Here is a 26,049-nt window from a genome sequence, read left to right as displayed (position 1 = left end):
GCACCTTATCTCTGGGTTCAAATTACATCCTAAATCACCAGAGTAAATCTTGAATATCATTATCACCTGGACCCCAGATATATTGTTGAATTGAAATGCACTCTTACATAACATAAGAACATAAGAAATAGGAGCAGGAGTAGGCCATTTAGCCCCTCGAGCCTGTTCTGCCATTCAATAAGATTATGGCTGAGCTGATCGGATCTGGCCTCAGCTCCACTTCCCTGCTTGCTCCCCATAACCCTTGACTCCCTTATCGTTCAAAAAAATCTGTCCATCTCCATCTTAAATATATTCAATGATGCAACTTCCAAAGCTCTCTGGGGTAGAGAATTCCACAGATTTACGACCCTCTGAGAGAAAAAATTCCTCCTCATTTCCATTCATCTCCTCATGGGCGACCCCTTATTCTGAAACTATGCACCCTAGTTGTAGATTGGGTTTTCATGTGGTATTTTCTGCAGTATATACAATTTAATTTCTTACTATTTCAGCAAAATGTTTGAAGGATTCAAAATGTCACTGAGCTCGCGGAACTATAATCAGTTTTGATTCACTATATGCCGTCAGTTATTATACATTGCAAAATTTATGGAAAGATCGGAGAAGAACACAAGTATGTTGTTCTGCTAATGGTGTGCAGTTACTGGGTGATCGCTCAGCCAAGAATTGAGGCAACTTGTCCATTAATGGAATTGAGTTTGTATGTTGGCTAAGATAAGGATTTCAGTGACTAAAAATATTCAGCAACAACTGTCTGCCCTAACATATCACATGAGCTATAACTTAACAGTGTAATCTTTTCACATGATATTTGGTGGGTCGTTAAAACCCAGGAAATTACCCAGCGTGAAGCCTCAGCAGACCAGTCTGTTGGAGATTTGCATTGTCTTAATCTGTCCACTTGGGCAATAAAAATCTCCTGCCTACCAGTAACGATAATGAGGGTAATTTTTTGAGTTAGAAATTTGGGTGTGCATTGAAAATCACATGCAGTTTCATATTTCCCGTTTTTCCTGGCATTCCCTCCATAACCTTTCTGCCTCTCTCTCTGTCTTCCTTTGACAGATCAATTTTTGTTCCCTTTTGGCCCCTTACAAAGGAGCTGATTGTTTTTTAAATTATTTTTTCTTCCCTGCACTGGAATCCTTAGAGGGGACCACTTGTGGCCTTCAGGAGGCAGGTACCCCTCATCTTACTGGGAATACCAGCCTCCTCGCTTACACTGGGCTCTACTCAGGCCAGGGAAATGGGCTATGAGAAGAGAATATTTTAAGACCACTGTAAGGGTATTTTGAAAAGAAGTTTACGAAGGGAAAAATATCAAGACCATAGTAACTAAATATGGAAGTCAAAGTAACCTAGAGACATACATTTTTTTTGAATGATTAATTGAAAAATATTGAGGATTGAAATTAATTTTTTAAAATGTCAATTGAAGATTACTGGATTAAGTGTTGGAACAGATACAAACTCAATAGAAAGACAGACTGTGGATAAGAATAAGAGGAATCCAGAGAAAATGGCGCAGAATTTGGGGTGGGTAATAAAAGTGAATGGACACCGTTCACTGTTATTACCCCTTTGAAACTGACAGCAACTTCAGGATGTAGCACATCCTAACACGGAAATTCTAAAGTTGCAGTCTGTCAGTCACTGCTCTAACACTGGTTACACTTTGCCCCCACCCCTCACCCCATTAACTGGCTTGATTCCAATTACGCATTGGAAAAGCCGAACTTCTCGCCGCAGGAAGCTTACTTCGGGGCCGGCAGCGAGTGCCTTTGCTTTGCCGCTGACTGCATATTACAGGCCATCGTTTTAGGTATGTATAAAGTAGGTAGTGCGTAAATTAATTCTTTATACCGATCTTCACAAATGAAGATTATGGGCCCAAGTTTCCCCAGGAATTGCTCCTTTTTTTGGAGCAACTTGATTTTTCTGGACTATCTTTTTAGTTGCAATTCTGGCCATTTAATTTGCACCAGTGTAAGTGAGTTAGTTAGGTTTTTTTTAAAGTTCTTTTTTTTTTTCAAAAGGGGGCGTTCCCAGCCACTTACCCCTGTTTTAGGTGTTTGGCCAGCAAATAGATGCTCCAAACTAACTTAGGCCAGCGTATATTGCCACTTCTATCCGCACAGAAAAACCTTACCTAGAGTTGAGGAATCGGCGCAAGTAACTACATTTAAAGCACCGCCAAGCACCAAACAAAGCACAAAAAGTAATAAGCAATTAATTAACAAATAAAATAGAAGGAACCCTGCACCTAAAGCACCAAGACCAAAGTAATAAACAATCAATAAATAAAAAATAAAAAAAATGGAAGGATCCCTGCACCTAAAGCACCAAGACCAAAGTAATAAGCAGTCAATAAATAACACACAAAAAAATAGAAGGAACCCTGCACCTAAAGCACCAAAATCAATCAGTAAATAACAAATAAAAAATACAATTCTTACCTTAGGGAACGCAACGGGCCACCGATGAGAGAGCCCATTCGTCCAGGGCTAGGAACGGCGTGCTTCAGGCCCCTCCCACACAGCCTGCAGCACGTACTCACAGATTCGGCCTGCCAGGAGCTACTGCATATGCGCGCAGACTCTAGCGCGCATGTGCAGAGGTTCCGGCACTGTTTTCAATGCCAGGACCTGGCTTCGCTCCCAATCCATTGTGCCACGCTGCGCCACGACCAAAGAGAGGCAGGGGAGCAGTCAGAATACCAACGTCTTTTTTCGGTGCACTTGGAGGCAGACAAAAATGGCGCACCTCGGGTGAGGGCACCAGAAAAACAGGTTAGGGAAACTTTAGCCCTATGGAACTAAGGAATCTTAAACATATGAAAAGGTCGGTAAAATGTTTGTTGTGAAAATGTCAGTTTATTGAGGGCATCTAGAGCAGATAGCAGATACCCTAGAATCCTTGAAGAAAAATACAAAGTTCTCATTATTTTTAAAGCTGTATGACTACGAAGCTATACTCAGATCCTAAAGATCAGCTGCTGTAACCCTCATTCTCACAAACAATTAAAACATGAATTGAAATTATAGACCAGTTAATCTATCATCAGTAGTGACAAAAATATTCAAGAGCTATCAATGTTAATCTAAAGAATTTAGAGGTCATAAGGGTAGCAAGGTTTCAGAAGCAATGCGTCATGCATCATGAATCTACTGGAATTCTTTGAGGAGGTAATTAAATTAGTGGACAAAGGCTATCCAGTCGATATAATTTTCTAGAAGGCGGTTGATAAAGTTCTGCAGCTGACATTTTCAAGAAAAATAAAGGTGCATTACTTTAATGACAAATTAGGTAGCTGGATTGAAAACTGGCAAGGTGATGGGAAGCAGAAGATGGTATTAAATGGAAACCGAAATGACTTGAGTTCCCCAGATATGTGTGTTTGATCATTTCATGTTTACTAATACTACTTCTTAGGCGGTCCCTCGAATCGAGGATGACTTGCTTCCACGCCAAAAAAGGATGAGTTCAATGAGTTCATAGGTGTTTCAATGAAGGACCTAATATTCCAGGTCTCAAACTGCATATTACATACCAGCCACCACACGGGCTTGACAGAGCTTGGTCTTGATCCAGTGGCAATGGTTAACCAAGACAACTAGAGACCAGCTCGGCTGCACGGACCTAGTGCGCACACATATTGCAGTGTGGGCTGGCCCGTGCTGCCCCCGGGCCCACGCCTCTCCTGGTCCTCGAACTCGCGCCTCTCCTGGGCCCCGATCCCATCGCTCTGCAATCACTCACCGCTCCTTCGCCCGACCTCACTGCTCCTGCTGTACCTACCCATGCTCCAATCACCGACCTGTGGTATGGTGACGTCCAATCCAGTCGCCCTATTCACTAAACCACAGCTGACACTAGCTAGTCCAGATACTGCAAAAAATTAATTACCACAACAATTACATTTATTCCATAACCTTACACTTCAGTTAAGGTTTTTTGTAATTTATGAAAACTATCTTGAAGGGTCACCATGATAAATATAAGTAACACACTTTGGATATGAATGTACAGTATGTTACTGTCTTTCAAACTTCAACCAAAGAACCATTAGTAATACACACAAGAGTTGTTAGTGGTAGAAGTGAAGTACATTTCCCAATTTATTGTGTAGGTGAAAGTTAAACTGCTTCTACCTTGTCGCAGTCACAGTACTGAATACGTGTTGAATTAGCTAAAAGAATGTCTGGAAGCAGATGGAGTTCCAGAACTGCCTGAACATCACTAAACTAAGTATTTAAATCAATATTCTATCTTTATGGCATGAAATAAACTCTTATGAAAACTGTAATCTTACTGGTGCATTCCTTTAAGAGCAAAGTGACCTATTTCTGTACTTGGGTTTAAGTATGTTGGAGTGCACCCACAGGATATATTTATTATAGACACTAGGGTAAACTGGGTGATCCTGGCGGAGAGCCTGTGCCACAATGCCACAAGCCCACATCAGGGTTGATCCCACACTCCCAGCAGGGAGCCAGACACACAGGGATTGCAGAATCATTCCCATCAGGGAATCACAGGGGTGCTTCCCACAATTTTCTGTCCATTCAGTTTAGTGGCTGGAAAATCATAATTTCCTCATATCTGCTCCTGACAGGCAAGGCTGCTTGCCAATGCGATTTTGTAAAAGCAGCCCTAATATTGTTATCTTTTATATTGACATATGCCCACAAGACTAACTTAAGTGACCTGATACACTTGCCAAGTCTCTCTGAGTTACATGAATTACACAGAGCACATTCTCTCCCTCTTATTACAATAGAGCTTTGGTGCACAGGGATATTTGACAATTCGGAAGGGCAGACAGAAAGGAAAAGGAGGTGGGGTAGCACTGTTAATAAAGGATATCAGTGCGTTAGTGAGAAACGATATTGACTCAGAAGATCAAGATGTTGAATCAGTTTGGGTGGAGATGAGGAATAATAAGGGGAAACAGTCGCTGGTGGGTGCAGTCTATAGGCCCCCTAACAGTAACTACACTGTTGGACAGAGTATAAATCAAGAAATAAGGGAGGTTTGTAATAAAGGAACGGCAATAATCATGGGCGATTTTAAACTCTTTAAAGATTGGACAAAGCAAATTGGCCAGGCTAGCCTTGAGGAAGAGTTCATAGAGTGTATCTGGAATAGTTTCTTGAACAGTACGTTGTGGAACCAACCAGGTTGGTTCTTAGATCTGTGTAATGAGACAGGATTAATAAATTATCTCATAGTAAAGGATCCTATGGGAATGAATGACCATAACATGGTTGAATTTCAAATTCAGTTGAAGGCTGAGAAAGTTGGATTTCAAGCCAGTGTCTGAAGCTTAAATAAAGGAGACTACAAAGATATGAAGGCAAAGTTGGCTAAAGTGGACTGGGAAAATAAATAATGGGATGATTGCTGAACAGTGGCAGACATTTAAGGAGATATTTCATCACTCGCAACAAAAATATATCCCAATGAGAAGGGATAACCATCCGTGGCTAACTAAGGAAATAAGGGATGGTATCAAATTGAAAACAAGGGCATACAATGTGGCCAAGACTAGTGGGAGGCCAGAGGATTGGGAAACTTTTAAAAGCCAACAAAGAACGACTAAAAAAATGATAGAGAGGGAAGATAGATTATGAAAGTAAACTAGCACGGAATATAAAAACAGATAGTAAGAGATTCTACAGGTACATAAAAAGGAAAAGAATGGCTAAAGCAAATGTTGGTCCTCTAGAGGATGAGACTGGGGAATTAATAATGGAGAACAGAGAAATGGCAGAGACGTTGAACAAATATTTTGTATCGGTCTTCACGGTAGAAGACACGAAAAACATCCCAATAGTGGATAATCAAGGGGCTATAGGGAGGGAGGAACTTAATACAATCACTATCACTAAAGAAGTTGTACTCAGTAAAATAATGGGACTAAAGGCAGACAAGTCCCCTGGACCTGATGGCTTACATCCTAGGGTCTTAAAAGAAGTGGCTGCAGAGATAGTGGATGCATTGGTTGTGATCTACCAAAATTCTCTGGATTCTGGGTCGGTCCCAGCAGATTCGAAAACCGCAAATGTAACACCCTTATTTAAAAAAGGAGGCAGACAAAAAGCAGGAAACTATAGACTAGTTAGCCTAACATCTGTCATTGAGAAAATGCTAGAGTCAATTATTAAGGAAACAGTAGTGGGACATTTGGAAAAGCATCATTCAATTAAGCAGAGTCAGCATGGTTTTATGAAAGGGAAATCATGTTTGACAAATTTGCTGTAGTTCTTTGAGGATGTAGCGAGCAGGGTGGATAAGAGGGAACCAGTGGATGTGGTGTATTTGGATTTCCAGAAGGCATTCGATAAGGTGCTACATAAAAGTTTACTGCACAAGATACAAGTTCACAGGGTTGGGGGGTAATATATTAGCATGGATAGAGGATTGGCTAACTAACAGAAAACAGAGTCGGGATAAATGGATCATTTTTCGGTTGGCAAACAGTAACTAGTGGGGTGCCGCAGGGATCGGTGCTGGGACCTCAACTATTTACAATCTATATTAATGACTTGGATGAAGGGACCGAGTGTAATGTAGTCAAGTTTGTTGATGATACAAAGATGGGTGGGAAAGCAAGTTGTGAGGAGGGCACAAAAAAATCTGCAAAGTGATATAGACAGGCTAAGTGAGTGGGCAAAAATTTGGCAGATGGAGTATAATGTGGGAAAATGTGAGGTTATCCACTTTGGCAGAAATAATAGAAAAGCAAACTATAATTTAAATGGAGAAAAATTGCAAAGTGCTGCAATACAGAGGGTTGTGCATAACACCCAAAAAGTTAGTATGCAGGTACAGCAAGTAATCAGGAAGGCAAATGGAATGTTGGCTTTTATTGCAAGGGGGGGATAGACTATAAAAGCAGAGAAGTCCTGCTACAACTGTACAGGGCATTGGTGAGGCCACACCTGGAGAACTGCATACAGTTTTGGTCTCTGTATTTAAGGAAGGATTGGAGGCTGTTCAGAGAAGGTTCACTTGGTTGATTCTGGAGATGAGGGGGTTGACTTATGAAGATAGGTTGAGTAGGTTGGGCCAATACTCATTGGAGTTCAGAAGAATAAGAGGTGATCTTATCGAAACATAGAAGACAATGAGGGGGCTAGACAAGGTGGATGGAGAGAGGATATTTCCACTCATAAGGGAAACTAAAACTAGGGGACATCGTCTCAGAATAAGGGGCCGCCCATTTAAATCTGAGATGAGGAGGAATTTCTTCTCTGAGGGTTGTAAATCTTTGGAATTCTCTGCCCCAGAGAGCTGTGGAGATTGGGTCATTGAATATATTTAAGGTGGAGATAGACAGATTTTTGAGTAATAATGGAATAAAGGGTTATGGGGAACGGGCGGGGAAATGGAGCTGAGTCCATGACCAGATCAACCATGATCTTATTAAATGGCTGAGCAGACTCGAGGGGCCAAATGGCCTACTCCTGCTCCTATTTCCTATTTCTTATGTTCTTATGTAACAAGGAGAAGTCGCGGTGCCAGAAATTATTGAAGCTTTTCTATCCACCACAACATAAACACACCTCCTGACTTTTTTAAAGGTTGAAGTATACAAAAGAATAAATCAGACTACAATAGAAAACCAATGAAGTTGAAAGCTTCATGTTTACACTATATAGACGAAGACGCTAAGCAAAATTGTGATGGTACAAATTGTATATGGTCCATTGGGCAAATTGGCTTCATGTATTGAATAGACTTTTGTGTTTCCATATTTTCTTAGATGTTAGCTGTGGCACAGTGGTAGCGCTTTTACCTCTGAGTTAGAAGATTGTGGGTTCAAGTCCAACTCTCGAGACTTGAGCACAAGATATATGAAATTCCTGCCTACAATAGTAATGGAGGTGTAAATGGGAGGTGCCTCCATTCAAATTGTAGATAACTGAATTTTTTAGAAATGCATTAAGCATTTCAGATGCTAATATCTCAGTGCAATTTCAATTTAATAATCACACAGATGGATATAGGATTGTTACGCACCAGGAAAAATAAGCTTTAAAAAAAATGCCTCCAAGGATTATAACATTCTAGATCAGTGTGTAAGATATAAGTTTAAATGCTCCTATCATGGTCTGAGTTTCCATTGAGATCACAAAAGCTGCTGTAGTCCTAAAAGGATTATTAAGATTCCATCAAATGATCCAGCATGTATTGTGCTGTAGTGGAGATTAGACCAAGAAAAAGGACATAGTAAACCACAAAGAGTGAGGTTTGTATCATTTTTAGTCATCAGGTGAACCTCAAAAAGATGAACTGCTTAAGCTCACCGCTGGATATTTGTTATTCTTTATGACGTATAACTTTATTTTAAAGTAACAATTACGTTTTAATTTTCTTCCTATTGTCCAACACATATGCTAAGTGTCGCAGAGGCAGTGCCTCATGCAAATGGTATTATAGCAATACAGGTATTAGTTTTTTCAATAGCAAAATACATACAAGATGACGGTGAGATGCAACTAATTGAATTGAGGGTTTACAAAAATGTCACAGCCATGAAAGTAAAACAGGCTGCAATGTGATCAGAATGTCTCAGTTCAAGTACTACCTAGTATCTCTGCCAGCCATTTTTCTTCAAAAAAAAGATATACTGGACACCATTTATGTTATTAAAGCTGATTTTGGTTTCTTATTGGTTGCTGCTTTTTTGCATACACTGGAGCCATTAGATTTGTCATTTGTGAATGATCAGCTTATTTATGACAATTGAATTAAAGGCATACAGCATCATATCAGTGGCACAGTAGTACATATTGCAATAAACAATAGTGCACAATGTCTACGTGCACTAGACATAACAGGCTAAATGGTCCAATTTTACAGAATTGCGAATCAATCTTTCATGTGATGAAAGTTCCACACATTACAAAGATGTGGCCCGATCCCACACAATTTTCTGGCCTCGGTCTTTTATGTAATTTTGGTGGGTTCCCTGGCCTTCATCCGGGAGTCCATGAAGCAAGGTTATAGGTCATCTGCAGCAGGTCTCGGAGTCTTGGCACAGCGTAGCATTTGCAACACATTCTGTGGTGTATGTATTTCAGTCATTTACATATTAATGAAATGGAGGTAAGCAATGTCGAGGCTTGCAGAGCAGCTTGGAAGTAATTTCCCACTAATGTCTGCTGGAGTTATTAGCGGTTTGTTGTGTAACTCCAGTGGAAAATCTACCTCCACAAGTGCAAACTGAAAGCAAAGCAAGTGTTATTTTAATAGATCAAATATTCCTTTGTTCTTGGAGCTGCCTTACTGCAAAGAGGAAGCTTTGTGTCAGACTGGTACAATCACCTGATGTTAATCTGGCATTTTCTGGGGCAAACAAAAGCAAAGAAACGTGATTTAACACGAAGGAAATTGTGGTATTGCAAATTATGGCGCTGATTACCTTTGCCCAGCGATATCTTCTACTGTGCTGCCTGCATAGATATTAATCTGAGCATTGCATTGTAATTTCAGAGGAAGATCAGCAGAGGCTTGCCACACAGCTGCATTGGCACAGTGACAAAAATGAAATATTTTCTCTGTGATGTACATGGTATTGGCTTCTTTTTTGTTCCTGTCCTGGTATATGTGGAGTTAAAAACCAGGTTCAGTCACAAAAATTGTCCCAGCTTGTGTTGATACTGTAGCCCCAGAATGTAGATGTTGGAGAAAAATTTGTTTGCGCCTGAATATAGAAGCGTAAGTAATAGTTCCTGAGCCTGAATGGATAGGCACGAGTCCAGTTGCAGCCCTCAAGTAAGTCCTTAAACAGGACTGGGAGTGGACGGTGATTAGGAGAGCATGGTGATCAGTGTAGTGCATGCACCTGTGAGTATGCTCACAGGTCTGTAGATCTGTTGAGAGCTGGCACGGCGCCGATCCTGGGCCGACGTCCGGCATGCGGCTAATGCCATCGAGTCGCTAAAAACAGCACTGGGTCCTGACTTCATTAGGTGTGTCGAGGAGGCTCAAGCACGTGGGGCGATCCCGTCCAAACTGACCCCACTCCGGACAGAATTCCTCATAGAAACATAGAAAATAGGTATAGGAGTAGGCCATTCGGCCCTTCGAGCCTGCACCGCCATTCAATGAGTTCATGGCTGAACATGCAACTTCAGTACCCCATTCCTGCTTTCTCGCCATACCCCTTGATCCCCCTAGTAGTAAGGACTACATCTAACTCCTTTTTGAATATATTTAGTGAATTGGCCTCAACAACTTTCTGTGGTAGAGAATTCCACAGGTTCACCAAGCCCCGAAACCTCCCTCGGGAGCCAGCGCCTCACAACTTGTGCCTCCTCCGGGAAATCCCCTCCGTGCCTTTCAGTTCTGCGCGGAGGCGATTCCTGTATGGGCTGCTCTTGTACACTCTCCACGTTGCCATCCTTGTCTGCCATCCGGACACGCCATGGCGCACCATCTTGCCGTCCGGAGGAGGCGGGGGTCCCCAATGGAGTGCTCTCTACGCTGGAGTCCTCCCTCTATTTATTGGGGACTTGGCCTGGAAGGTGTTGTAAGGAACAGTCCCGTGCAATGTTTTTAAGTCGGTTCATGGGCTCCCAGGCCGCCTGTAATTTCTGCGGACTAGAGGAATCCGTGTTCCATGTGTATGTTGAATGTGCGAGGTTGCAGCCCCTCTTTCAATATTTGAAGGGGCTGCTCCTCAAATTCTGGTTGCACTTCAGTCCCACATTCCTGATCTTTGGGCACCCTGTGCGGAGGGGAGCAGGCAGGTCGGAAGAACTCCTCGTCGTACTGCTCCTGGGCATGGCCAAGGAGGTCATCAGCCGGTCCAGGCAGCAGGGGGTTGTTCAGCCCGATTGCCTGCCTCTCTTCCGCGCTTACATCCAAGCCAGGGTGTCCCTGGAGATGGAGCACGCGGTGTCCACCAGTACGCTCGCTGCCTTCTGCGAGAGGTGGGCGCCAGAGGGACTGGAGTGCATCATCACCCCTGGCAACCAAATTTTAATTTGATTTTATGTCTAAAGTTTAATTTGCCGGTTTTAGTGGCCCCCCTGCACCCCCTTTTAGCCAGGGGGCACTTATATAATTTCTGTTCTTAGTGCCCTAAACACCCCCCCCCCCCCCAAAAAAAAAGGGCACTGGAAAAAATATATATTTTGGAGTGTGACCCCCCCCCCCCCCTTTGCAGCGGGCATTTGTTTAAAGTGCACAACTAAAATAATTGAACTGTAATGTGTAGTGTGATTGTTAAACATTTACTAATAAACCAACTAGTTCTTAATAGCAATGTGTTGCTATGAATTCTTAAGCAAAGAACTCATGGAGCAAATACATTACAATCGGGAAGGAGGGTAGCAGTGGCCAGAATTGGGGAAGGTGGTGGTGGCAATCTGTGGAGGGGTTCAGGTCGCAATTGGTGGGGGGAGCAGGATATCTGACAGCGGCCCACATGATTTGAATCTGGATCTGGGAAATACACTGCTGCTGCTCCTGGCTCCATGTTCAGGTAAGTATATTTTAAATAAAACCTTTTTGGTGGCGGGCTGCATGTGGACCTGGTTATCCTGAGCACAGCCAGCGCTGACTGCCTCAGAGCAACCCAAATTGCAGCAGGGGCCTCAAACCAGCATTAGGACCTATATTTGCAAATGCAGAGGGCCAGTTTCAGGCGTAAGCCCTGGGCACCTATTTTTTGCCTATATTAATATGGGCAATGCAGTTCCAGCTCGTAATGACAGTGCCCTTCCTGTCTGCCATATTGGAGGGTCAGGTGCCCATTTACTGCCTGAAAAATAGGCGCAATTATTATTATGCTGCTGTGTCTGACCAGGTGTCCAAGAAAGGAAGTATGCCATTCATTTCAAATACAAGCACCTTGTGGGTTTTATTTGCATATATATTTATTTGGCAGCTCATTTTGAGTTTGAGACATACTTATAATTCTGTTTCTACTGATCCGTTTTGGAAAAGTATTTCTCAGCCCGTCTTGTTCAAATAGTCTGTCTGAAGCTATCTAAAGATGTCAATAGACCATCGACGCTCTGGATGGTCAACAATAAAGTGCCACCGAAAGCTTACTTTCAGGAACCTTTTGTCCAGCCCAGTTTACATTGCAGTTTAGTGCAACAGACACGACCAGCTTTTTTTTTTACTCTTCTAAGAGGGATAGTTAAGCCAGTAACAACTAAAAATCTATTACCTCTGTTCACTTACCCATTTACTTCTGATTTCTAGGCAGTTTCTGGCAGTTTCAAATGTAAGCTACTAGTGAAGTACTTCTACTGCCTTCCAAAGTTGCAAAAGATCACATAAGGGTAAATGATGTCAGGACTGAAATACACCAATGAGTGCTGTTCAATCCCTGGCTCATTATAAGTGGCAGGTAAAGGCATGTTCTGGATCATAGAAAGTGAGAGCTTGCCTATGGAAGTAGTTTGAAACATTGAACCTGGGAAACATATCTGGAGCGAAAATTCAAAATTGTAACATGCACCTTCTGTGCTTGCTTAAAATCTGCCTTTATGCCACCACCTGTCTGTAAATTCTGTACCAGAAAATGTATGAAGACACCACATACAAGGAAGCCATAACAGAACTGGGCACAATCCTGACTCAGACCTGGATACTATTTCTAGGACAGGCATGACCAGGATTAGCTGTCAAGATGACAGCTGCCTTCACAAAGTCTTTCCAACCAATATCTGGAGATGTATGCCAAACCTTCCAACCTCAGTGCAGTTGTATCATGGAAGTCACAGCTGCCCTGTTTCCTACGGAAAAGATGCAGCAAAGCAACTCTGCCCTGAAAAGGGGAATTGCCATGATGTAAGCAAGAGAAGACAGGATGCAGTAACTAGTGGCAGAATGCAGTCACAAGCAAGAAGTAGAAAATCAATTCCAGCAGTTAAACAGTAACTCAGCAGTCATAAATGACATATTCACTTAAGTGACTGAAGCACCCAGTGCACAATAGTCATCTCCACAGATGCCTTTTACCATGCCTAAAGAAGCCATCATGATTGTTGCCACTGTCCTACATTAGGACCCTTGAATGAAGTAATTGTCGCTTAACTAATTCTGCCCTAACTCAAATGAATTCTCAATGGATTGTAGCTCCTCCAATTCTGTCAAGTTTTATTTACCCTAACAATGTATGAAGCACATGTGTTCAGTGTATTTTTTCCTATTGTTTCCTGTCTATACGAGTTTATGCTGCATGTCTTCTACTTCCTAAATGTGAGCTACTTCTATGTAATTTACTCTCCTCTTTTAAGACGCTCCTTGGTCATCTGTCCTAATAGCTCCTTATTTGGCTCAGTGTCAAACTTTGAAGTTTGTGAAGCACCTTGGGCTGTTTTACGATGTTAATGGGCTATGTTAAAGACACAAAATAAATGCAATTTGTTGTTGTAAGATGAAATGAGGTGGATGGCAGCCGCATGGCGGTGAATACCTCTAGGAATTGAGTACTTCCTTGATCTGGACAGTAGATTGCCCAAGTACAGGCGTTACAGATGCTGAGGCAGTCGGTGCATTGGCCTTTTTGCTCTCCAACATCTGTAGTCAATTGACCAGGGCAGTTTGGTGTTGGTGTTATTGCTTTGTGAGACACCTACAACTATGTCCGGACCTGCTACTTTCCCCGCTACTGGACACTCCGAAGCAGACCTCTAGGCAGCAATGAGGTGGTTCAAGCACTGCATTAACCACTTTTCCAACATGGTGAATCCAGGCAAGACCATCATTGAAGGTTGGCATGCAGGTACAGCAGGCGGTTAAGAAAGCAAATGGCATGTTGGCCTTCATAGCGAGGGGATTTGAGTACAGGGGCAGGGAGGTGTTACTACAGGGCCTTGGTGAGGCCACACCTGGAGTACTGTGTACAGTTTTGGTCTCCTAACTTGAGGAAGGACGCTCTTGCTATTGAGGGAGTGCAGCGAAGGTTCACCAGACTGATTCCCGGGATGGCGGGACTGACATATCAAGAAAGACTGGATCAACTGGGCTTGTATTCACTGGAGTTCAGAAGAATGAGAGGGGATCTCATAAAACGTTTAAAATTTTGATAGGTTTAGACAGGGTAGATGCAGGAAGAATGTTCCCAATGCTGGGGAACTCCAGAACCAGGGGTCACAGTCTAAGGATAAGGGGTAAGCCATTTAGGCCCGTGATGAGGAGAAACTTCTTCACCCAGAGAGTGGTGAACCTGTGGAATTCTCTGCCACAGAAAGTTGTTGAGGCCAATTCACTGAATATATTCAAAAAGGAGTTAGATGTAGTCCTTACTACTAGGGGGATCAAGGGGTATGGCGAGAAAGCAGGAATGGGGTACTGAAGTTGCATGTTCAGCCATGAACTCATTGAATGGTGGTGCAGGCTCGAAGGGCCAAATGGCTTACTCATGCACCTATTTTCTATGTTTCTATGTTTACTATAGATTGGAGCTCAATGTCCCCAGAGCACCAGTCAAAGCGGTCATGATCGAAGCTAAACTTGAGTTTGGGCAAGGGTGCTCCAATGCAGAGGGTCCTGGAGCTGCCATGTACTCCCAACTGGTTGTGCAGAATTGCACAGAGGTAGATTGTGAAATCTTCCATTGATGCCCCCAAAAATATAAGTTGCTTGGCACTCTCAAATGATTCCACAAAGTGTGGATGCTGAGCTAACAAACTTTGTTTGTAGGTCTACCCCATTATACATCAATCCTTGTGTTCAGCAACTAAAGAAGGACTCCAGCTGGCCCTCCAACCAGCAGGTTACATCTTTAATTACACCCACACCTGCTTCATCTCAATCGTGTTCTGTGCTTCACTAGATGCTTCTTCCTGAAACTCTCAAACTCATCTCCCTGGAGTGGATATACATATGCTGGTATTTGTCACTAGGAGGGAGGGTGTGCAAGGTGCTGTGAGGGACTCATTTTGGATTCATTGTTAACATGTGACATCATCTCCTCTGGGGCACCTAGAGGAACAGAAGGAGAAGATATTTCACGATGTTAACAGTAAGACGCCTCTTTTTGGAAAGCTGCAATGTCTACCTCTACATGGATGGAAGTGACAGAGTACATAAATGTAGTCTTATCTATAGCCTGAATCTGGGAGCAGTTTGACATTTTCTGGCCTGAAAATGGTCTTCATGGTAAACAGGGAAATATGTAATCAGCTCAAACTTTTTTTTGTTGATCGCAACAATTAGCACATGGGATTGCCCAGTGATGGGCATTGGAACACCTCTGAAAAAGCTGCTGATTTTCCTGAAAGTTGTTTTGCTGTAGGTTCCAAAAAATGATTGGAGGGAGCACCATACCATTTTGCAACAATTCCTTTGAGGTCTTGCTGCAGCAGTTCATGTAGCATGTAGTGGCTATATTTGGAGATGAGGGCCACTGTACATTAAAGTGAAAGATCAGTCTCTTGCAAGTGCACACACAACCTGATGAACAGCAGTCCAGCACTACTGTGACACAAGTGCATATTGCAAATGTATTTTTTCTTCAAAAAACATAAAGCCCTTCTTCTCCGATGTTCTATAAGAGATGCATGAGGTTGATGTAGATTTATTTATTTACCTTGTGAAGGTGTGCCTCTCTGATGGCTTTTGGGAAGTCGGGAAATGGGAGGGGGAGATAGAAGTGGGAGAGGCACTTTTTCCAGTTTGTGTGTGGCTTTCAGCTGTTAGCTGAAGAAATTATTTTCTGTATTTTTCGCAAATGTAAAAATCTTGGAATTCATGCCCCATTCTGAATGTAGTAGGATATGATCCACATCAAGCAGTGGCAAAATGAAATGGAGCAGAGAGGCTCCAGTGAAAAGGGCATTTTAAAGAATTTTTGGTATATTTTTTACCATAGGAAGACTGTTCTGCAAACTTGGCTTCAAAGCTGCCAATGCGACTCCTAGGAAAATTTGTGTTGGAGTTGGTGTATTGCAATGATGTTTTTATGCTCTTAATCTCATTATTATGTACCACGATTTACCAAGTAGGCGGGAACACCTGTATAGCAAAGACCTCCTACTTATACCCCTTGACCTCAGTCACATCATTCAATAAATAGTGATTTAACACTGTACTAGAAACTCCCTTCTCTGCAGAGACAACCTGAAGCAGTCCCAGAGGGGATTATTATAAACTGTTAACTTTACCTTTTCATTCCTATGCAGGATATTTATGTGTCAAGTAAGCAGTAAACTCACAGCATGTAATGTACATTCTAATATCCTGCTTGGGTCAAAGGTTGACATCTCAACTCTGTGACCTCATGTTTCTTGCCATCTGCAAATTCATCCACAGACGTTTTCCTTGTCCTTCAGTGCCCAGTTCATCACTGAATGAAGGATTCATTCATGTATCACATAAAAAAAATAAAAGGTCATGGAGTTAACTTTTTTGTTCATTATGTATCACAACTGACTTTCGATTAATATTCGCCTCTGACATTTTTAAGAACATAAAAAATGCAGGAGCAGGCCATATAGCCCCTTGTGTCTGCTCCGCCATTCAATAAGATCATGGTTGAACTTCTACATCTACGTCTACTCCACTTTTCCACCCTATCCCCATATCCCTCGATTCCCTTAGTGCCCTAGAATCTGTCAATCTCAATCTTGAATATATTCAAAGACTGAACATCCACAGCCCCCTAGGTTAGAAAATTCCAAAGATTCATAACCCTCTGAGTGAAGAAATTTCTCCTCATCTCAGTCCTAAATGGCTGACTTCTTATCCTGAGACTATGACCCCCCAAGTTCTAGACTCTCCAGCTGGGGAAACAGCCTCTCAGCAGCTACCTGTCAAGCCCTCTATAATTTTATATGTTTCAATGAGATCATCTCTCATTCTTCTAAACTCCAGCGAATATAGGGCCAATCTACTCAATCTCTTCTCATAGGACAGCCCTTTCATCCCAGGAATCAATCTGGTGAATCTTTGTTGCAACCCCTCTAAGGCAAGTATATCCTTCCTTCGATAAGCAGACCAAAACTGTGCACAGTACTCCAGGTGTGGTATCACCAAAGCCCTATATAATTGCAGCAAGATTTCCTTACTCTTATACGCCAATCCCTTTGCAATAAAGGTTAACATACCATTTGCCTTCCTAATTACTTGCTATACCTGCATGTTAACTGTGATTTGTGTACAAGAACACCCAAATCCACCTGAACACTAACATTTATTAGACTCTCATCTTTTTTAAAATTCTGCTTTTCTGTTCTTCCTACCAAAGTGAATAATTTCACATATCCCCACATTATACTCCATCTGCCACTTTCTTGCCCAAGCACTTAACTGGTCTGTATCCCTTTGCAGTGTCTTTGTGTCCTCCTCACAGCTTACTTTCCCACCTAGCTCAGTAAACTTGGCTATGTTCCACTCGGTCCCCTCATCTAAGTCATTTTTACAGATTGTAAATAGCTGAAGCTCAAACAATGATCATTGCGGCACTCCACTAGTTGCACCCTGCCATCCTGAAAATGGCCCGTTTATTTCTGCTCTCTGTTTTCTGTCCTTTAACCAATCCTCAATCCAAAGTAATATATAACCCCAATTCCATGAGCAAGAACTGTATAAAACACTGGTTAGATCACAGCTGGAGTACTGTGTGCAGTTCTGGTCACCATATTACAGGAAGGACGTGATTGCACTGGAGAAGGTACGAAGGTAATTTACGAGGATGTTGCCGGGAGTGGAGAATCTAAACTATGAAGACAGATTAGAAAGGCTGGATTTATTTTCATTGGAACAGAGGAGGCTAAGTGGAGACCTCATTGAGGTGTATAAAATTATGAGGGGCCTAGATATAGTGGTTCGAAAGGGTCGATTTCCATTAGCAGAGGGGTCAACAACCAGGGGGCACAAATTTAAAGTAATTGGTAGAAGGTTTGGAGGGGATTTGAGGGGAAGTTTCTTCACACATAGGGCTGTGGGGATCCGGAACTCATTGCCTGAAAGGGTGGTAGGGCAGAAACCCTCACCACATTTAAAAAGTACTTGGATGTGCACCTGAAGTGCCATAACCTGCAGGGCTATGGACCTAGAGCTGAAAAGTGGGATTAGGCTGGATAACCTTTTGTTGGCCGACATGGGCACGATGGGCCGAAATGGCCTCCTTCCGTGCTGTAAACTTCTATGATTCTATGAGCTCTGATCTTGTGTAACAACCCCTTGTGTGGCACCTTATCAAATGCCTTTTGAAAATCCAAATATACTGCACCCACTGGTTACCCCTTATCGACCCTGCTATTTTTCTATAATAGATATTGTTACCAATTGCATTTATTGAATAACATATATAAAGATCTTTTTATTGTGTTGTGCAACTGAAGACGCATTTAGTTTGTTACTTACACATTTTTCCAATTTTTTCTTCTTCTCCTGAAGAATGTTTCACTCGGTAAGCATATATGCTTCTCCAAAGCAGCCGTGCTTTGTGTGAACACACATAGTGAATTTCAGCAGGTTGTTTCACCAGAAAGGTCATTGCAACCAAGACCAATTCTGTCCTCACCTGATGTCCTTATGTTGATAGTCAGCATTTGCAGTTATCTTAGAATCTGCTAACAGCAATCAGTGCTTCCCCCACTGTCAACCTGTGTTTCTGAGGTCGCCCCAAAATGCTATGCAATATTCTTCTGCACATGTGTGACTGCAAAATAACTGTTCATGCTGTGCTATTCAACAGTTTTTAACATTTTTGAAAATGTTTGTAGATATGTTTCGACGTCCAATAAATTATGAATCCAATAATACTCCTGCTACTTCACCAGAGCTGTCACTTCAAATGTGAATGGGCTCAGCAGACTAAAGTTCAATGTGTCTGTTCACCTGCTCTCATACATCACTCATGCTTGGAGCAGATAGTCCATTACATGTTTATCTGAACATCTATATATTATAAATCTTCCTTCTAAGTCTGTGCTAAATATTCCTTATGTACTTTGAACTCTTTTTTAGTTGAATGCTAACAGCATCCTGTAAAATGCTCTTACAACATGTTTCCTACAACTGCTGCTTTTGACTTCCCCCATGACATTCAGATTTCCTGTTGTTGCCCAAGTATTATCCACTGATATTCCAGAATCACCTACCCAGTTCTATTATAATTAGGGTAAACTAGCTTAGCAAGACCGTTCACTGGTAGTTTCTCGTACAACTTCATAGAAAACTATCAGGTCTGGTGCTGTACTGCGTTTGTTATCTGTGTCTATTTGTCCAGCGATTTTGAGAATGCTGATTTGTGCGGAGCTATGGATATCCCTAAAGGCATGCCCCTCTACATGTAGGTTCTTGGAGAAGGAGGAGGATCAGGAGGCATGCTGAACAGGTGAATTTACATCTGTTGTCATCCATGTGTACAGACATAGTCTGTCATATTTCTAAAGAAACTGAAGATTCCCAAAGAAGGCCACAACAGAACACTCCTGCAGCCGGGTTTGGAGTTACTTCCAAGACAGGGCTGGCTCTAATAGTAGCTGTGAAGGTTGCAGCTGCATTCAAGCAACTGAGTGATTTCTGTCACATCTCCCAATCTTCAATGCATGCTTCCAGGTATATCAAGACCCATTATTGCAATTTGATTTCTCTGCTGTTAGTGGGCCATGTACCAATAGAACTATCACGACACATTCTAGTATCAGTCAACCAAATTTGTATGAATCCTCAGTGCATGATGCAAATATGTTCAATGTGTTTTATGTTTCCCCTTAGTTAAAGTATACGGTGTGTCCCTTCTACTTCTTAACCATATGCAAATCTAAGTGTCACCCAGTGGGAGGAAAATGAGATGAATGGCTGCTGAGTGTCAATGTTTGTTTGCAGGGATGGTGATGACCCAATATGTCATTATTACATTGTGCTGGGTTAGTAGATGACCCGATCTCTACAGGTGCTATGGGAATGGATGCAATAGCAGCAGCGCCTATATGCTATTTATACATTGCCAGTCATTTGAATGGGATGGCTGGAAGTTATGGATATGGCATTGTCCTGAGAGACATCTCCATCACCTTTGCCATCTGCTTATATTCCTCTACTGCTTGGCACTCCCTCAGCACAGATAAAGATTGTGTGAGAACAGACCACTGGACATAAATAGTATGTTGGTATGTTGCCTTCCTGGTGCCAGGGTAAGGGACATCAGAGGTTGCAGAAAATGATGATGATACAGAACATTCTCTGGGAGGAAGACCACGGAACCAACGCCATAGGGAGGAAGAGGTCTTGCAGTCAGAGTTTAAGGAGCTAGGGAGTAAGTGAAAAAGCAGGATCTCGAGGGTAGTAATCTCTGGATTATTCCCAGTGCCACATGCTAGTGAGAATAGAAATAGGAGAACATGGCAGATTAATGCGTGACTAGAGACATGGTGCAGGAGGGTGGGACATTGAGACCAGTTCTGTGGCAGGTGGGACCTGTTTAAGGTTGACGGGTTGCACCTGAACAGAGCTGGGACGGATAATCTCACAGGCAGGTTAACGAGTGCAGTGGGGGAGGGTTTAAACTAATTCGGCAGGGGGCTGGGCACCAAGATGTAGTATAAAAAAGTAGAAACAAGATTCACAGAGGACTGGGAGAGACAGTTAGAGTTAGAAATAATTCAGAATTAGGTGGGATCATAGAGAATACCAAGAGGTATAAGTTAGGCTTGGAGTGCATATGTCTAAATGCACAAAGTGTAGTTAATAAGGTTGGTGAGCTGCATGCGCAAATAGCCACATGGGAATATGACGTAGTGGCGATAAGAGACCTGGCTCAATAAAGGGGAGGATTGGATGTTTAATATTGCTGGGTACAAGGTACTCAGGAAAAATAGGGAAGGAAAAAAGGAGGAGGAATAGCAGTTTGATTAAGGAAAATATTAGTGCTCGAAAGAGAGAATGTCCTTGAGGAGTCAAAGAATCTATTGCTTGGAGTTGAGAAACAATGGGGAAGTTATTCCACTACTTGGTGTATTTTGTAGGCAACCAAATACTGAGAAGGAGATAGAGGAGCAGATTTGCAGGGATTTGCAACTTTCTTGATCAGTATGTTTCCTGCCCAATGAGGTGAAAAAGGAAATAAGAGGGACAAAGAGACAGTACGAGAATAGACTGGCGGCTAACATAAAAGGGAAATCAAAGGTCTTCTAAGGGACCAATTAGGAACTAAAATGAAGATCTGTTGGTGGAGGCAGAAGGCATAGTTGAGGAATTAAATGAGTACTTTGCATCAGTGTTTACCAACGGCAAGGACTTTGCCAAAGCTACAGTAACCGAGGTTGTTGGGATGAGATGAGATAAAAATAGATAAAGAGGAGGGCTGTACTAGAAAGGCTGGCAGTACTTAAAACGAATATGTCACCTAGTCCGGATGGGATGCATTCTAGGTTGCTGAAGGAATTTGGGTAGAAATTGTGGAGGTGCTGGCCACTATCTTCCAATCCTCCTTTGATAAAGGGCTAGTGCCAGAGGACTGGAGGATTGCGAATGTTATACCCTTCTTCAAATAAGAGAAGGATAAACCTGGCAATTACAAGTCGGTGATGGGCAAGCTTTTCGAAACAATAATCTGGGAGATCAGCCAGGAACTTATTGAATGACGGAGCAGGCTCGAGGGGCCAAGTGGCCTACTCCTGCTCCTATTTCTTATGTTTTTATGTAAAATTAACAACCACTTGGACATGTATGGACTAATAAAGGAAAATCAGCATGGATTGGTTAAGAGCAAATCATGTTTGACTAACTTGCTGGATATTTTTTGATAAGGTAACGGGGATGGTGAATGAGGGCACTGCAGTTGATGTTGTGTATATGGACTTTCAAATGGCATTTGATAACGTACCACATAGTCGGTTTGTTAGCAAAATTGAAGCCCATGGGCTAAAAGGGGCAGTTGCAACATGGATTCAAAATTGGCTAAGGAATAGAAAGCGGAGAGGTGTGGTGGATGGCTGTATTTTGGGTCTGGATGGTGGTATACAATGGTGTTCCCCAGGGTTCAGTACCAGGACCACTTGATATACATTAATGTCTTCGACTTGGGGGTACAGGACTCAATTTCAAAACTTGCAGATGACACAAAATTTGGAAGTGTAGTAAACAGTGAGGAAGATAGTAACACACTTCAAGAGGACGTAGGCTGGGAGAGTGGGCGGGCATATGGCAGATTAAATTCAATGCAGAAAAGTGTGAGGTGATACATTTTGGTAGGAAGAATGAGGAGACCAAACAAGTTAAATAGTACAATTTTAATGGGGGTTCAAGAATAATGACCTGGGGGTTTTTGTGCACAAATCTTTGAAGGTGGCATGACAGGTTAACAAAGCGGTTAATAAAGCAAATAAAAACAAAATGCTGGAAAGAAAAAGAAACAGAGTTAATTTTCAGTTCGAAGACCCTTTGTCAGAACAGTTCTAATGAAGGGTCATCGACCTGAAACGTTAACTCTGTTTCTCTCTTCATAGATGCTGCCTCACCTGAGTATTTCCAGCATTTTATGTGTTTATAGACAAGCACCAGGATTTATTTCTAGAGGGATAGAATTGAAAAATAGAGAAGTTATGCTAAACTTGCATTGAACTTTGGTTAGACCACACTAGGATACTGTGTACAATTCTGGAATTAAGGATTTTAACGATGTTGACCTCCTCCATAGTATATATACTGCCTCTTATAATGTTTAGCTTTTTCTTGTAAGCAAATCATAGAATGATACAGAGCAGAAGGAGGCCATTCAGCCCATCGTGCCTGTGCCGGTTCTTTGGTAGAGCAGTCCATGTAGTCTCACTCCCCTGCTCTTTCCCCACAGCTCTGTTTTAAAAAAAAAAATCCGTCAAATATTTATCCAATTCCCTTTTAAAAGTTACTGCCCTGTATTGAATTTGCTTCCACCAGCCCTTCAAGCATTACATTCCAGAGCATAACAACTCACTGCATAATAAAATGCTTCCTTATGTCACCTCTGGTTCTTTGGCCAATCACCTTAAATCTGTGTCCTCTGGTTACCGACCCTTCTGCCACTGGAAACAGTTTTTCCTTATTTACTCTATCAAAACCATTCATGATTTTGAACACTACTATCAGATCTCCTCTTAGCTTTGCTCTGCTCTAAGGAAAGCAACTCCAGCTTGTCCAGTCTCTCCACATAACTGAAGTCCCTCATCCCTGGCACCATTCTAGTGAATCTCTTCTGTACCCTTTCCAAGGCCTTGAGATCCTTCCTAAAATGTGGTGTCCAGAATTGAACACAATACTCCAGTTGGGGCCAGTGTTTTGTAAAGGTTTAGCATAACTTCTTTGCTTTTGTAATCTCTGCCTCTACTACTAAAGTCAAGGATCCCATTTGATTTTTTTTAACAGCCTTCTCAAATTGTCCTGCTACCTTCAAAGATTTGTGTCCATACACTGCCAGGTTTCTCTGTTCCTGCAGCCCCTTTAAAATTGTACCATTTGGTTTAGAATGCTTCTCTTCATTCTTCCTACCAAAATATATCACTTCAGACTTCTCTGTGTTAAATTTAATCTGACATGTTTCTGCCTATTTCACCAATCTGTCAATGACTCCATGAAGTGCATTTCTGATTTTCATGTCATCTGGAAACTTTGAAATTATGCCCTCTAGTCCAGATCATTAATATATATCAAAACGACCAGTGTTCTAATACCGACCCTTGGGGAACACTGTTGTACACTTTCCTCCAGTCTGAAAAATAACTGTTCACCACTACTCTCTGCTTTCTGTCCTTTAGCCAATTTCATATCAATGCTGCCACCGTCCCTTTAATCCCATAGGCTAAAATTTTGCTAACTAGTCTATTATATGGTACTTTATCAAATGCCTTTTGAAAGTCCCTGTACGCAACATCAACCACACTATCCTCATCAACCTTCTTCATTACTCATTATTCATTACTTATTACATCATTCGGTGTCCTGGTCAATATTTATCCCTCAATCAACATAACAAAAACAGATTATCTGGTCATTATCACATTGCTGTTTGTGGGAGTTTGCTGTGCGCAAATTGGCTGCCGTGTTTCCCACATTACAACAGTGACTACACTTCAAAAGTACTTCATTGGCTGTAAAGTGCTTTGGGATGTCCGGTGGTTGTGAAAGGCGCTATATAAATGCAAGTCTCTCTTTCTCTTTTTCTTTCTTTCTTTCTTTCTTTCTTTCTTTCGCTCTTTCTTTCGCTCTTTCTTTCGCTCTTTCTTTCGCTCTTTCTTTCGCTCTTTCGCTCTTTCTTTCGCTCTTTCTTTCTTTCTTTCGCTCTTTCTTGCTCTTTCTTGCTCTTTCTTGCTCTTTCTTTCGCTCTTTCTTGCTCTTTCTTGCTCTTTCTCTCTCTCTTTCTTTCTCTCTTTCTTTCTTTTTCTTTCTTTCTCCTTTCTTTTTTTTTCTTTTTCTTTCTTTCTAAAAAGGGACATGTTACAAAGAGGGATGTGCAGAAAATGTTACCAGTGAATTGTCCAGGGCACCAGCAACCTTCTGTGAGTGTGTGATTATGAAGCATTCAGGTTCCTTACGCTGATAATGTACCCTGTGCCAGATTTAATGGGCCACATAGTTATAGAACAACATTGGCGCGCCTTTGAAAAGTGCAGTGCACTCTCCTTCTGTGAAAGTGCCCCAAATGTGGAATGAAGTGAAATTAACTTGCATTGTAAGTCAACATGTTAGAACACTTAGCTTGGCAACTTTGCGTAGCCCAGGAAATTTCTTCCTCACCTGTTATTAGATTCTAGCCACAGATGAAACAACATTAATTCATTCTGTTACCTCCCTCTATTGTCCTCTGCTTTGGTCTTTATGACAAGGTGAAACTTGCCTCCAAAAAGAGTCACCTTTCTCTGAAGCACCAGGATCTTTAAGGCAGTGTCACTGAATAAGGCAGTTCTTTCCCCTTGTTTGCCTCAATTTTTCTCCCTCAATTGCAGGGTAGCAAACAGTCCTTTAAGAGCTTCTGGCATCAGATAATTCAAGCACTGACTCTATGACTCCCAGACCATCATGTGTTGAGCGCAGGAAGTGCTGAATCTTTATTATAATGAGCTGATCTCACATTAGAGAGCAAGGTCATCAGGAAGCACCACAGGCGCACACAGTATCCCAAGCAACAAGCTCTGACTATATTAACTGCCCCATGTTTTAATTTCTAGAATGTAAATGAAGGAATGTTGAATATACCTATAATTTAAGTTACAAGCTCATGTTTCATTGCTATTTCAGTGTAATTCCTTGATTATCATAAGTCATTATATTTGAGGCTGATTTTGAGTTACCAGCTTTTTGGAGCTGGTGTCAGCTTTTACTAATTTTTTAGTTTGTTTTTTATGCAGTAGGGGGCACTGCACAGTGTGGTTATTCCAGTGAAAATTCTGGTCCTTTATCATCCTTCCTAGTCTGGGAACACTGAAGCCAGTTTAGCACCTCCAATGCAGCCCTGATGTTATGGTATAAAGCAAATATATGTGCAGTAAAATTAGCCATTGTATGGTAGTGTTAGGAATTGCAAATTAATGCTTTGCATAAAACACTTACTTTTCATTAAAATAGGTAACAAAAATGCATTTTTTCCCCCACTCCTTCAGGATACTTTACGACAAAAAGATGACCGGATTGAGGAATTAGAGGAGGCTTTACGAGAGAGTGTGCAGATTACAGCAGAACGTGAGATGGTATTAGCACAAGAAGAAGCTGCCAGGAATGATTCTGAGAAACAGGTCTGTCATATTGCTACCACCATCAAGTGCACAGTTTTCCTCTTTATTCATTAATATCAGTGCTTCTCTATCATCCAAATAAACTTTGAGTATTGAATGTATTCTGTTTAGGCCAGTTAATTTTATCTTGACAGAGTTACCACAGATATAGTCACACGGGAAAGATTCTAGAAATCTTGGTGGAATGCAGAAGGGGCAGAGACTTGACATAATGGGTCTCCGCAGTCTTTCCTCTGCCCTGTGCTTGGGAACGCGATATCCCAGGCACAGGCTAGAGGAAAATTTACTCTTTAAGTTGACCAAGAAGACATTATTACGTAGAAAATAAAACTGATGAGGGAAAAATATGCACTGCTTT

General features: G+C 41.8%; 1 protein-coding gene across 3 annotated transcripts in view; it reads left to right on the top strand.

The window, feature by feature from the left end:
* LOC139280807 (ELKS/Rab6-interacting/CAST family member 1-like) overlaps positions 1-26,049 on the top strand; it is a 1,247,673-nt gene that overhangs the window by 551,702 nt on the left and 669,922 nt on the right. For all 3 annotated transcript variants that reach the window (XM_070900522.1, XM_070900521.1, XM_070900523.1), the window contains one exon: positions 25,560-25,691. In XM_070900522.1, coding sequence (XP_070756623.1) covers positions 25,560-25,691 — 132 coding nt within the window. The remainder of the gene's footprint in view (positions 1-25,559; positions 25,692-26,049) is intronic.

This window comes from Pristiophorus japonicus, chromosome 15 (genome assembly GCF_044704955.1).
Source record: "Pristiophorus japonicus isolate sPriJap1 chromosome 15, sPriJap1.hap1, whole genome shotgun sequence".
Classification (NCBI taxonomy): Eukaryota; Metazoa; Chordata; class Chondrichthyes; family Pristiophoridae; genus Pristiophorus; species Pristiophorus japonicus.
Note: the sequence above shows the minus strand (reverse complement) of the source record. Positions and strands in the feature narration are given on the sequence as shown.